The following is a 14,159-nucleotide window of genomic DNA, read 5'->3' as shown; positions in this document are numbered from 1 at the left end:
ACACAACTCTCCTGACGCAATCTCTTGACATGACATGAGACTATGCAGGGATGTAAACAGTCTCTCTTTAGTCAGTATACACACAGGCACGTCTCCAAGTTAGACGATGACAGTTTTTTTTGCATTATTCATATCCCAAAATGTCAGCTATGGAAGAGAACGACATAATCTGCTCATGTATTTTTCATGCTACATGTACAGAAGAAAGAGATGATAAAAAAGCAGGGGAAAGAATGACATGGTAATACTGACCTCTAGTGGACAAAATACTAAATTCATCTTGAAGGAGAATGACATTGGGGGTTTCTGGACTTGACATTCTTGTTTTCTTCTCTTTGTGGAAAACTTAGGGGCAAACTAATGCTCATTTAAAATACCTTTATGGCTAGTTGAGTACTAACCATGCACCAGGTTGGAGATTTCTGCCATTAGTCTGCTACTTGGCAAGATTTTGTAACCTAGTAGCAAGGTATGAGTTCTAGAGCCAGAAACTGGAGGTTTTCAACATTACTCCCAATATTCAACCTTCAGTTTAGTATCATCAAAAGGGTCTGATTCAAAAATGCTGATCTTTCAGTGAAACAGAATGAGTGAAGCACAGAAGATATCTTTAAATGACTGTCAAAAGTTCAAATACTTTGATACTTTCTTGATACTATATGTTCAAAAGCAATATAATCTTCTTTATTATTATTATTATCAATAGTTATGGAAAAAATGTAAGCTTTAAGAAACACAGGTCATCAGTTGGCCACGGGTTGCTGTGAGGGAGGGAACCCAGTGGTGGGTCATTCAAATGTATAGGTTATTAAACGCTGATGTTTATTTAAGTTCTTCTGCGCAAAAAACAACAACCTAGTCTTTTATAAACAGACAAAGAGTAAAGGATGGGACACTGTCTAAATTGCACATATGCAATGACACTGCTTCTGATCTATTTGACAGGAGTTTAGTTGCAGAGTGACTAAGACTTCTTGTTGCTTGGGTATCAAACAAGTATTAATATGGCTTGATTTTATTAGTTCTGTATCAAAGCTTACAAATCTTACATTGTGACGACCTTGAACTAAGTAAAGAGGTTTTAATCAAACACCCCTGTTCTTGCTCTCACAACAGGTATGGTTCATATATGCCTGTATCTTGTCATTGTAACATTGTAGAAACGTTGAATGTGTTTTGATATAGTTCAGAACAAAATTTCATAGTTTTGCATGATTGCATACACTATATGTTCCTGGATACAATTAAGTCAGGCTCTGTTTCATTCTCACAGATGGTTTACATTACCTTTGTGCAGCCTTCTGGGTCTAACACATTCACACAGGAAATGTACTCCTGCATTGCTTGCTCTGCATCCATGTCTCCAAGCTGCTTCCAGGCTTGCCTGTAATCACATTACAAAATTAAACACAATTATTTTTACCTACAGATGTAGAATGAAAAGTGCATTTTAATCAATGGCATGTGTTGTAATGTGAGTTCCTCACACACTCACTTACACCAAGTGTCTTTTAGACTACCTAAATGACAAATTAGTTAATGTATGAATGTTAACACGAGTCTTAATATTAGATGAAAGCTGCTTACCATTTCCTCTGCCCTTCAAAGTCAAAGAAGCCAGGTTTTTGTGTATTGCACTTCCCCACTTTAGCCTGAAAATAAAGCGAGTCTGAATTATTCATTGCATCTAGTTTTATCCAGATTCAGTCACAATAAAACCACACCGGTATCTAGGCCTGCGGAATCTGTCAAAACCCAGTGTTAACATAGGGATGGTCCACATTCCGTGTACGGGATTTCACCCAGCCTAATACTGATGGGTTAAAATTACATTAAAAAACCGCAGTGCCGTTTAATCTCACACCCACCTGTTTATATCGTGCGTACAGGTACAGCAGCTGGTCCCTGCTGGCGGTCTGAACCAGATCTCGTACGCGGTCGGCTGCAGACTCGAACTCCCGCAGCAGCTCCTCTCCCTCCAGTCGGTCTCCCATCTCCATGGCGCTGCAGTCAAATTTACCCAAACCCAGGTCCGAGTCCGAGTCCGAGCCAGCTCCACCGAGGGGCTCACCTGTGTCGGGCCGGGCTGGGTCTGTACCTGAGCCCGTCGCAGTGTCCGGAGAGGACGACGGAGACCCAGAAGCCATTGTTATTATTGTTTGTAACGTAGGCGTAACGTCAGAGACGACGCGCGAGGAGATTCCCTAAAATCACAGTGGGGCAAGGTAAAGAAAATCTGCTCTAAATGTATACTTCTGAGGTAATTTAGCGGCGACTTCGTCTTTTAATCCGTTTTCCTTAAGATTCCGTGACAGTCGGATTTGTTTCTATCATTGGTCCGTCTGCGGTCCTGTCGAATCAAAGCCCCGGAAAAAACACTTATCGACAGCGAGGAAGGTTCCTCTTTAGCGCCCGCCTGTCCTTCGCCTTTTAAAACGCTGACAATCCAAACAGTTCAGGGGAAGTGTAATACAGTAACTTTGTTTTATTTTCACCTTTTTGTTGTTTATTTTGTTTTTAGGAAATAATATAATTGTGGAAGTCAATGTGACTTTAAAGTCATGATTGTGAAAAAAAAAATCAAAACTGTGATACATCATATACTGAGATTTTTTTTTCAAAGTTCTATTGTCATAAAATGAGTCAGAATCGTGGGAATAATGGTTAGAAATTGTGGGATAAATTTTAGAATTTTAATGGTTATTTACCTGTCATTTCATAGTTTTTTAAATAGATTCTATTTTTTCGCATTTTTAATTTCTAGACTCACAAATATTACTTTTCAATCCCACAGTTATGAGTTATCACATGTCATTTTTGATTTCATAGTAGTAACCAACTAGTTCTCCCTCTCTCCCTCTTTTACTTTATCTCAGTCTTTATAACTTCAATAGCCTATAGTTATTTTTTAAACTGAGGGTCTAGTGTTTATATGGGAGTGGGATTCCATAAATCAAAGTCAGCGGTTGTGGAAAAAAGTTTGTCAACTTACAGCATGGGTCCGTTTGGCATCAACACTAAAGTAAATACAAGTCTATACCATTTACTCTGTCCATGTTCCATGACAAAGGTTCCTAGATTCATCTGGATTCATTTTCAGAGCAGGCCTGATAGTTTTGAAACCTCAACAAAAACTGGTGGTTAAAGTCTTTCAAAGAACAAAGTATTCACTTTTGGTCATAATAAAATAGGTATTTTTCAAATACAGGCTGAAGTGTAAACAACAGCCTGCATTGTATTATGTGCTAGACCAGGGTTGTTTCTGGCATAGACCTAGGACACCATGCTGAAGAGGAGCAAAGCTAGCCCTGAACATTTTAAATGAAGTACCAACATAACAGATTTGCAATTCCTGAGCTTCATACTCCAACCTCTACATCCCCCAGTCCTTCTTTCCCTTAATTCCCTTTTAAATGAACAAGTAGCATAATGGATCTGCAAGTTGCAATATAATAGTAGCTCTCTTACACTGGAGGTCGCAAGTTCAAGACCCGGTTTCGCTAGTGTTGATTTTGCAAGGCTGTGCTACAGGACACTCATTTTGAAACCACCTGATCCCCAGAGGTCTGGGCTGTTTCTTCATGAGCCCAGTTACTTTTTCATATTTGCACATCAGAGTTATATCATCTTTACTGAATTCCTCTTTAAGCATTTCACTGTGATTCATAAACATGTTTCTTACTACAGGCAAAACAAACTATGCTCATATCTGTGGGCTAATCTTTGCCAGAAATTAAACTTGGCTAAAGAGAGAATCCCAGTGTCACAGAGTCTTTCAACATCATCATATACACAGCGCTGATATTTCCACCGGTTACACCAAACAAATTATGTCTGACTGATAAAGTTAATGTATAACTTTACAGCCACAATGGTTGCAAACTGCATGAGCACAGTTTTTCCTGCAGAGGACGCTATTGGCATAATGATTAATTTGAACATATTCTCTCTGCAACAGGCACCTCGCGGTTTGCCTCTGCTCAACAAGAAGCGAAAAGACGGAAATTGGAACAATGTTGAAAACTTTTATCTTACTAAGACGCAGAATGGCCTAGCTTTAGGGTATATATGACTCGGTTAGGATAAGAGCTGCTGAAGTAGCTTCCATTGCATTTGACACGAATTTTAAAGCCCTTTAATATAGGACACGAACGGATTTGAAATGTCATACTAAGATGGCAGGCTGTTATTTTGTGCTTTTTTTAAAAAAATCTTTTCTAAAGATTTTCAGCTTCTACCTGCGCATCCAGATGAGCTAGGAGATGTCAAATGCGGAAATAAGAAATAACGGTGAGAATAGAGGCAAAAAGGATACGTGTTTAAGAAGCATGTATAAAATAAAGGTTGATAAGTAAAATTTGAAGGCTATTTTGATACAAACCTGGATGTGAAGTTTAAGGTAGACTAATTATATTTGAATTTAAGTTATAAATGTAGGCTACTCTCTGTTTCATTGCGACAAAACTGATTTTGTCGCCTGAGGCGTAAATCTCGCATTTCTGAGTTTGTTTAAATCTGAGGAGAAAAGTAAGGAGTGCTCTTTCACAGCACTGCTCTCTACTTTTTACAGGAGGTCCCAACAACGCCCGGTGCTGCCGCGCGCTCTGCTGACGCAACCACGTCGCTGTGGATCAATTCGATGGCGGACTGCTGTGTCCCCAGACCTGCCCAGGGAGGGACGGAGCAAAGTCACTGAGCCACTCTCACACGCCGGCTCCTTCAATCGGCAGTCTAACCACCTGTGAAAGAGAGGCTGCTGTTGTTGTTACCGTCCCTCCCGTGAAGTAGTATGCGGGACGGGCTGTGCACTGAGCGGGACGAGGCAAAAGTAGAGTGAGGAGCAGTGGAGTGTGCCGGGCTGACGGACGCGCCGCATGTTGAAGGAGCAAGTTCACTGAAATAACAAAAGTCGCGTCGACGAGGAAAGAGGGGGCAGCCGCTCTCGGATTTTACGGAGGGTTGAGGGGTATTTGGCTGTGGAAAAATGAAATTCGCGGAGCATCTTTCGTCCCACATCACTCCAGAGTGGAGGAAACAGTATCTACAATATGAGGTAAAGTGGATTTTTAGTGTGTTTGAAATAAACGCTCTGTGGAAACAGACAGAGACATAACTGTTACAAATCTATTGAGAGAAGTGAGTTAAAAGACTCATTAATGACAGGCACTGAAAAAAGAAAAGAAAATGTTTTTTAAAAAATCAGATTTGATGAGAATCTCCAGAAATCAATAAAGGACGGGAAAGATGTCCTTTTGTTTATGGAGGGGAAATGACTGCGGGAGAAAAGAGCCACAGGGAGCTTTCATTTTTTTTATTACGTTTTTTTTGTTTTGTTTTGTTTTTTTACAAGACCCTGCAATTGAACAGATTAAACAGTTTACAGAGGAAATTAAAAATATTTTACAGTAGAATTTAAAAAAATGTTTTATAACAGCATTCATATTTTTTCCTGCAATAGTCCATAAATAATTAATACCCTAATTTTCTTTGTATGTTTATTTTTAGCGTTTTCATTAAAATGCTACAATTTGAATGACATTTTTCACGTCTTCTTTTTTTTTCTTGTAGTATGTATTTCCATATAACTGAGGCTATTAAAGAGGAGGAGGGGCGGTTTTTATTGTCTGTTTTTTTTTTGTAAATACCACCTAAATGACCCTTCTGGTGTTTATAATTTAATCTTAGTTTTAATCAAGTACATCAGAAAAGCTCATACAAAATTAATTGTAAAATTTCACATTGTTTTTTGTTATTCAATTGTTATTTTAAGTTTAAAAATAAATGATCATTGTATTTTTGTCAATTATGATAAAGTTGGGAATTTATGTTTTGCTCAATTAAACAGCCGTGGTTATCTCCAGAAGTCAGTCTGCATTACTTTATATAACAGGGTACATTCAGTCTGGTTTCTGCTGTCTGTGGATTTAAAATAAGACCTCTCTGTGTGCAAACATGGTCTTTTGTTGGCTGGTGTACAGTACTTGAGGAGTATTTTCACATCACACCCCACTTCTCTGCCCTGCTGGCTCTACATTAAGAGCTTTAGTGCAGACGTGCAGTGACAGGACGGGCTGCTGGCTTCCATTTAGCTCTATGAATTATAGACAAAGACTCTGTTCCCTTCAACATCAGCAGCCTGCATCTCAGACTCAACAGAAGCTTCCTGCACTGGTTTTATTTTGGAAACATGACCCTGAATGTTATTAATAAGTTGGATAATTGCTGCAGCAGATATTTGGATTTGTGTGGGCTGACAGGAATGATATGCTGTCATCATTGTGTAATTAAAAACATCATCAGGAAACATTACATAAAAGGGGGGAAATAACAGAGATGTCAAACAAAGTAGATAGCTCTACTATAGAGTTTGATTAGAAGTAGCTATTAAAATAGCATTCCCAGCTTGTGGGGTCTTTGTATGCAGGGACTGACACACAGTCAGCAGAGGGACAGATGCATGGACATACCAGCCATTTTACACCTCCAGTATTCAGCGCCACACTCACTGACCTGAGATGGATGATGATAGATTTTCCCCGTTATTTGTGTTTAGTGTTGCTATTCAGTTCTGTTGGGCAAAATGAATGTGATAAGACCCTAAATTTGGATGAATTTACCCATGTAACAAAACATTTAAGTTAATTAAGAGCAATAGAGGTAATTGAAGTAAAATTGAAGCTGCTTTGAATGACTGTTGCATGTTTTTGTCATCTTTTTAAGGATATCCTAAAAGGATCCACTATTAACCCTTTTTCTGTTAAATATAAGTGAAGGAAAATAATAAACAGATTGTACTGGACCAACGATAGGTGATTTGCACTGAGCTCCCAAAAACCCACCCCTCTCCTAGCCATGTTCCTACATGTGTAGCTGCCGTTGAATTATGTAGAACGGACTCTGACCACTACTCAAAAACAGTTTGTATTTCTCCTGAAATCTGAATTATATATAGGGCTTGCAGCAGAGGTAGTTTTTTGTGTTAGTGCTGTCTTTGTATGACCTCTGTAAGCACCTTATGAGTGTGTGTGTGTGTTTGTGTGTGTGTGTGGGGGGGGCAGGGAGAGAGTTGTCACCTGCACATGATAGACACATTCAATGCAATTACATTATGAAAACATTATTTCGCAGTCACCATCATCTTCCACATCTCACATTACCTGTGGTGTGCCCCAAGGATCAATATTAGGTCTGCATTTATTCTCTATTTATATGCATCCACTAGGTTTTATCATTCAGAGTCATAATCTTTCTTTTCATTTTTATGCCGATGACACACAGATATACCACTCTCTTCTAACATCACACCAATTGCGAGAAATTTAGGAGTTACTTTTGATTCAGACCTCACATTAAGAAAGTAGTCCAGTCATGCTTTATTCAAATCAGATCAATACCCAAGATCAAATCCATATTCCCACCTGCTGACTTGGAAAAAAATATTACTTACTAAACTTCTCCTTCCTGGATTATTGTGTCTCTTTTTTTCTGGTATCATGAATAAATTCCTCTCCTGCCTCCAACTGGTCCAGAATGCACCAGCGAGGCTTTTAGCTGGTTTTAACAGAAGACAATAAATAACTCCTATCCTTACTTCCCTCCACTGGCTCCCTGTCACTTTTAGAGTTAATTTTACTGATCAGCTTTAAAGCCTGGATGGGTCTTGCCCAGGGTACATTTCTGAGATGCTGACCCCTTATGAGCCAACACACAGCCTTAGATTCTCTAGCTGGTCGTTCCAAAATCGAGACTAAAATTTAGTGCCTTAGATTCTTAGGCTGGGGCCTCCTGGTTGTTCCAAAGTCAAGACTAAAATTTAAAGCCTTAAATCCTATGGCTGGGGCCTGCTGATCATTCCAAAGATGAGACTTACATTTAGAGCTTTAGATCCATGGGGTTCGACCCCCTGGTTGTTCCAAAGTCGAGACTAAAAATTTAAAGCCTTAGATTCTTGGGCTGGGGCCTGCTGATTGTTCCAAAGTTGAGACTAAAATATAGAGTCCTAGATCCTCTGGCTGGGGCCTCCTAGTCCAAAATTGAGGGAAAAATTCAACATTTTAAATTCCCAGGCTGGGGTGATTCCAAAGTCAAGGCTTAAATTGAAATGAAACCGAGCATTTCTTGTTCGGGCCCCTTGACTTTGGAAAGATCTCCTTGAGGAGAGATAAGGCTTGCAGATCCAGTAACAGCTTTAAAACCCCTCCTCAGAACTCACTTTTACAGAATTTTTCATTTGATTTTTTCCCTTTATGACCAATATTATTTTTATTTTGTCATTCTATTTGTTCTGCTGATCTTGCTCTATTTATCCATATGTGCCATTTTTAAAGCATCTTAAATCAAATTGTCCTTTTCTAGTTATTTCCATTGTTTACTATTTTAACTGCCTTTCAATATTTTATGCATCAGTTCCATTCCTTTCATTTGTAATAATTTTTGTGGACTTTTGTTCTTCAGCTCGTTTGGACTTTTTGTTTGACTTTCAAGACCTTGTTTGCTTGGTTCAGTTGTTAATGTTTATGCTATTAATCCCCAAGTTCATGCCTCTGCTCTCTTAGAGCACTTTGTAAACATTGGTTTTTGAAGGTGCTATACAAATAAAATTATTCTTGTTGTTTTTATTATCAAGTGAAATCGGATGATTTTAGTGAAGTGGGTCGCTGATGTCACACAGTAAGCTGGTATGAATTTTTAATGTCATTCTGAAAAAATGCAAAGGCTATATGCTGCTGGGCTGCAATATACAAGCAGCAGTCCATATATAGTACATATATAGACATCAAAATCAACCTGACATGCACTCATCCTGCTATAGGTGTAGCAGGGGCCTCTGCAGCCAGCTCTAAACTGCATTGTAACACAGTTATGTCTAATAAATAACACTCTGGCAAATTATTCCATTAGCACGTCTTTTCCCATCCTCCATGCCATAAAATGACACTTCCTCCCTTGCTGTATCAGCGGCTGCCTGCATCCCATTTCACTGTGTTTTGAAGTGATATTCTTGCCTTTGTGTGCCAGTTGGTTTAATTAACCTACTGCCCGCTTTTCACTCTCTTTTTTTAGAGCGCTCTATTGTGTGGTGAACTGTGTGCTGTCTATTTAGATTGGTCAGCCCGTTTCTATGCAGATGAGAAGGATGCGGCAAAGTGGCCGTACCAGCAGAAAGCAGTCTTTAGTTAGCAGGGCACTCCATTTCACCATGGATGGATTGACAAGGAGATTGAGTGATGGGCTAATTAGGTGTTTGCTTCATCCTATGGGATTGTAGTTATAAACCTATATGCTAATGAGCTACTTGTTATGGAGGTGTGCATGTCCAGAGGCTTGTGCTAAAGGGCAGGGGATGTAGGTTTGTACACAGGGGAAGAATTTTTATTCTTTTATTCTTTTTCTTAAATACATTAATATTAAGATCAAAAGTATTCCTAAAAGCTGTTTCAGTAAAGTCTGACTGAAAAAAACTGTATTTTATCGCTTGAGGGTTTATCTTGTAGATCAAACTTCCTTGTCTTACATGATGTAAGTTGTGTAGTGATAAAAGGCTTGGCAACTGTTGAATTTAGATGTATTCTGAAATTATACTGAGCATTTGAGGTGTATAGAAAGAGCGAGAGATATAGATGCAGGTGTGTGGGCGACAGAACAAGGCCACTTATGCATTTACCTCTGCAGTCTAATCACTCGTGTAAGCTCAGATGAGGAGGAGGATAGCGCATGTGGAGACTTACATTTACAATTCAAACTAGCAGAGTGATATTATACAAGGAAAGCAGGTGCCTGTGTGATGTCAGTGAGTGATGGTTGCTTGTTCAAAGGGCAAGCCTTGCCCCTCTCTTATTAATCAGAGTAATGTAGTTTAAATGTCTTAAACAGGCCTGTGAGCTTTGTATTGCTGCAGACATAATGGGAATGATATATAAAATATATATAATATTGCTCACATCATCTATAATTTGTGCTATGAAGCTGTGATTTATAAGCATGTTCAACAATATCAACATTATGTGTACCACAGGCATGGCATGATAACTGCTGAGAAACTCCCTTTCCTATACCTCCCTCCTTCCTTCCATCCTCACCTCATCGTTCCTCCCCCACCGGGAGGACATCTGGTCCCCGACCAGACTCCCCCACTCCCTTCCCTCTCCTCCCTGCATCCTCTCCACTTCTCTTTCCACAAGCAGGGATCCACTCAGACCCTGATTCAAGTGATCCATTACTGGCTTTCTCTTGGAGACTGAGACCTCTTCAGGTTAATAATGCACACTGTGTGATCTCCTCAAGCACAGAGAGAGACCTCAAGTATCCTAGAGGAAGGATTTGACCATGCAGAACACAAATATTTTGTTTTTGTCCACTCAACATGTCGCTGCTATTAAAGGATCAGGCTGACTGCACTCTCTGCAGAGTCAGTGGACACAGGGATTTAACTCTGCAACTCTGGTTTACTGTGTGTGTATCATCATCACACTAATGCATCCCCATTCAAACTGATGGCCCATTAGGCTTGGCTTAGTTATTGTCTACAGGTTTCACCACTGATTACTGTTTAGGCTGCAGGTTTATCCCAATTCCCCAAAGAGCTGCCCCACACCCCCTCTCTCATCACTGCCATCACCATGGCGATGGCTCCCTGTCTGAATCTGAAACGTCTATTTCCCACCTATTAGTCAGAGAGGTGCCTTTCAGCTCAGTAGAGGTCACCCAGGTTTGGAACATGCTCTTGATGTGCATGTGCAGAGTTTTTATGACCTTTATGAGACTGCTAAAAACAATATTACCCACAAATGTACTGACCTCTGTGATTACACTACAGTCTCATTGTACATGTAACTAACACAAGGACTGAAGTATCAACAGTGCAGGCTGCTGCTCGTGTACAGCAGTTTCTGAGTGGTTTCCACCCACACAGAATTACTCAGACTGCCCTCTCACTGCTGGGTTACAAAAGCAGAAGGTTACATGGAAACCTGGACAGAGAGAGCCGTTTGATCTGAGTACAAGTCAGGAAAACATGCAGGTGGTCAGATCTGGATGACAGATTTTATTTACTGAGAAGACTGTAGTTTATCACACGCTAACCCTAACCCTATGCTGCAGATTTCACTGGTAATACACCAGAAAAATAAACTGTAACTTCTAATTTAATATCTGAGTAACTTCATGCTTATTGTCAGATATTTTTTCAGTTTGACTGAAGCAATTTAGTTTTAAGAAAATCTTCACTGAGAAAGGGGATTCAGTCCCTGCCTTTTTTCAGATTGCCACTGATATGTCAGCTGAGCCAGTGTACAATTATCTGTCAGTTTCCATTATCTTCCACATCAGTCTTATTGCAGAAAAGCAAACTCATTAAAGCACAGCAGCTATCTTTTCTTGTGTCTGTCAAATGGTCTTTTTGGCTCTCCATCACTCTCTCTGTTTTCCCAGTCTGCTGTTTTAATTACACAGAAGTGTTTCATAAAAAGTACATGTCTGTTAAACTCAAGACTTTCCAAATAATAATTAAAAGTGACAGTAACAGCATCAAAGACATACCAAGAGAAAACACTTCAATGTTGGATTATGCTACTTTGAAACAAAGAGTCACCATGATGATTGGCTAGTTACATTCAAGCTGCCCCTGCTTTTGAAGAAGTGTTAGTACATTTTTTGAGTTATCCCCAAAGAGTTAAGAGCAGGTACTTAGAAATTTTAAGTTGTATCAACTCAGTTTTACTTATACATTTTTTTCTTGGTTTTACTTAACTTTATTTTAATTTCAAACTAAACTGTGGAAACTTTCATAAAATCAAAAATTCTGTTTAAATCCAACTGAAAACAAAGATCTTGGGGGGGGGGGGGCTTTCTCTATTCTGAGGTTGCCAAAATTAGATATGCAAATATTGACTAAAACTATGAAAAAGCAGTTATTAAGTTGTTTATGAAAAAGTCTTTAGGTAAGAAAAGCATGCATAGGGCTTTTTAAGGATTTTATCAGTGAAACAATTATAATCTATGTTGATTTTTGATGGTAACGTGTCACTTTTCTTATCTCTTGGGTCCTGGGGGGGCTCTGCTTTTCTTAGGTACATGTGGGGGGGGGGGGGGGCACCAGGGAAAATGGTTGGGAAACACAGTTTTAAATCACAGGGATTGTTTAGTTTGACTACACTGAAGTGTTTTCTTGAAGGTTTTTGGCTCTTTCTTGAAGATTAAAAGCAATGGTCTGTGGTGGTCTGCTGTCTGCCCTTCATAAATATACTTGTGGATGGATTGTTTGGTGATCATAATCAGGGTATTGCACTCAGCTAGTTAAAGTGCAGTTGTTAAGATTGCTAGTTGACATGGGGAATGCCAGCTGGGCAGCTCAGGGCCCACGGCCCACTTTGGGAACCACTGGGTTAGGGTAAGGGTTACGATAGCAAAAGTTAAAAGTTAAAAACCTGACCTGCAAAACCTTGCTATGAAATGATTAGTAAAGTTGAGTAAACAGTTTGCATGCAAGGAAAAAAGGTTGTCTTCAATGAAAACATTCTAATGGCCAAAAACATAGCTTACATAGCTCCATAAGATGCATAAGATATGTAGATAATGTAGCTACATAGCTAATGTAGCTAAAGCTTAAGCACATGAAGCTTGTGGATGTCTATATGGACAAAGCTACGTAGCTATGTTGGCTTTTGCTATGTTTGCTGAAGCTCACATTGCAAACTTAGCACTTACATTGACATATGTAGTAATGTTAACTACGTAGCGAGTATAACTACATTAGCTTTAGGTAAAACTGACAAAGCTAAGTGAACCACTGTTTACGTTTGTGCTTCTAAAACATAATATAATCTTTTTTCTCTGTTTATATATGAAATTTTGCTTAGTCTGCAATGTTTACAGTGTGGTTATTTCATGAATTTAACTGCCAGACTTTGTTTCTGAATACAGTTTAATTTAAAAAATAAAAAATAAATAAAACTGAAAATACGTTGTCCTGGCAAATTAGGGCACTTCCTTTCTGACAGACGGTGTCTCACCGTAACAGTCTGAGAGAAGGGGTGTCTGAGATCTACAGTCTGCTGCCAGGCTGTCTTGAAATGAATGCTTTGGTCTCAATAGCTCATTTCATCATTGTTAAACACTGTACAAGGAGGATTTGTAAAAACCCAATCAATTCTGAATACTTTCATAATAAGAGTTTTAGAGCTGTAGCTGAACCGACAGACAGGTCAGCTGTGTGACTACATCCATGTTTCATAGTCTGTAGCTCTAGCTGTTTGGGGTTGCGTTCTGTCTTGGCATCATCTCATTGCCTGTTTCTAGATTGATCAAACTTTGGTTGGAAGCCTTATTTTTGAAACCGTGACTGCAGACCCCTCTTCAGAAACCACAAGGTGACACCAATAAGACTTTAGGGACATGATTGTTTTTAACAGTCTATGAGGACCACCAAAATGTGTTGTTTTTGCACCTGTAAGTTCTAACTTGTTTGAGCTTTCACATGTTTGTGTAACCAGTAAGTTGGAGTAAATGAGATGATTTAAACCTGGGGGTTTGTGCGTAGTTCATTATGTTAACAGCTGCGGGCCGTTGCTGTAATCCTCCCATATGGAGAACAAGAGTTTAGTTAATGGCTCTCAAATGGCTTCAGATGGTTTAAGTGCTGTTAGAAACACAGATGGAGCTGACAGTTGCATCATGCCTCATGGTGCACTGTAGACACTTGTTACTTGTACTAAATATTTATATTTAAAATGCAATTTCTGTGGGAGGTAATGTGTGCTTTTTTTTCTTATTTTCTCATCAGGCATTCAAGGATATGCTGTATGCAGCCCAGGACCAAGCCCCGTCCATAGAAGGTAAGGAGACTCCCTGTGAGCAAACGCAGACAAACAGAGTCTCCCTCACAGACACGCACTTCTGTACTCAGTGCTCCCTGCTCGGGGCCTGTTTGGGCATCCCCAGAATAACAGCTCTTCATCTGCTAAAAATAGGAGGAAATCATGGCTCTCATGCTGCCACTCACTCTCATACTATGATTCAACCAGACCAGGGCCAATCTTTAAACGATTACCTTCAACATCATTAGGTTTTTGATCAGCATTCAATAATGGATGGTAAAAAGGAGTTGAAACAGAGGTGAGGTGAAGTTAAAAGTTTTATGATGGGGAAAAAGTCACATGTTG

The 14,159-nt window shown here is 39.4% G+C and overlaps 2 protein-coding genes across 3 annotated transcripts in view; one reads left to right on the top strand and one right to left on the bottom strand.

The window, feature by feature from the left end:
* acbd6 (acyl-CoA binding domain containing 6) overlaps positions 1-2,361 on the bottom strand; it is a 49,836-nt gene extending 47,475 nt beyond the window's left edge. For both annotated transcript variants that reach the window (XM_041790659.1, XM_041790660.1), the window contains exons 1-3: positions 1,869-2,361; positions 1,588-1,652; positions 1,288-1,384 (exon numbers count right to left, since the gene is read on the bottom strand). In XM_041790659.1, the coding sequence (XP_041646593.1) occupies positions 1,288-1,384; positions 1,588-1,652; positions 1,869-2,147 (441 nt within the window). In that variant the 5' untranslated portion in view covers positions 2,148-2,361. The remainder of the gene's footprint in view (positions 1-1,287; positions 1,385-1,587; positions 1,653-1,868) is intronic.
* Positions 2,362-4,438: 2,077 nt separating this feature from the next.
* xpr1a (xenotropic and polytropic retrovirus receptor 1a) overlaps positions 4,439-14,159 on the top strand; it is a 110,553-nt gene continuing 100,832 nt past the window's right edge. Inside the window, exons 1-2 of the mRNA XM_041791819.1 lie at positions 4,439-5,053; positions 13,781-13,832. Of these exons, the coding sequence (XP_041647753.1) occupies positions 4,985-5,053; positions 13,781-13,832 (121 nt within the window). The 5' untranslated portion in view covers positions 4,439-4,984. The remainder of the gene's footprint in view (positions 5,054-13,780; positions 13,833-14,159) is intronic.

This window comes from Cheilinus undulatus, linkage group 7 (assembly GCF_018320785.1).
Source record: "Cheilinus undulatus linkage group 7, ASM1832078v1, whole genome shotgun sequence".
NCBI classification, from domain to species: domain Eukaryota; kingdom Metazoa; phylum Chordata; class Actinopteri; order Labriformes; family Labridae; genus Cheilinus; species Cheilinus undulatus.
Note: the sequence above shows the minus strand (reverse complement) of the source record. Positions and strands in the feature narration are given on the sequence as shown.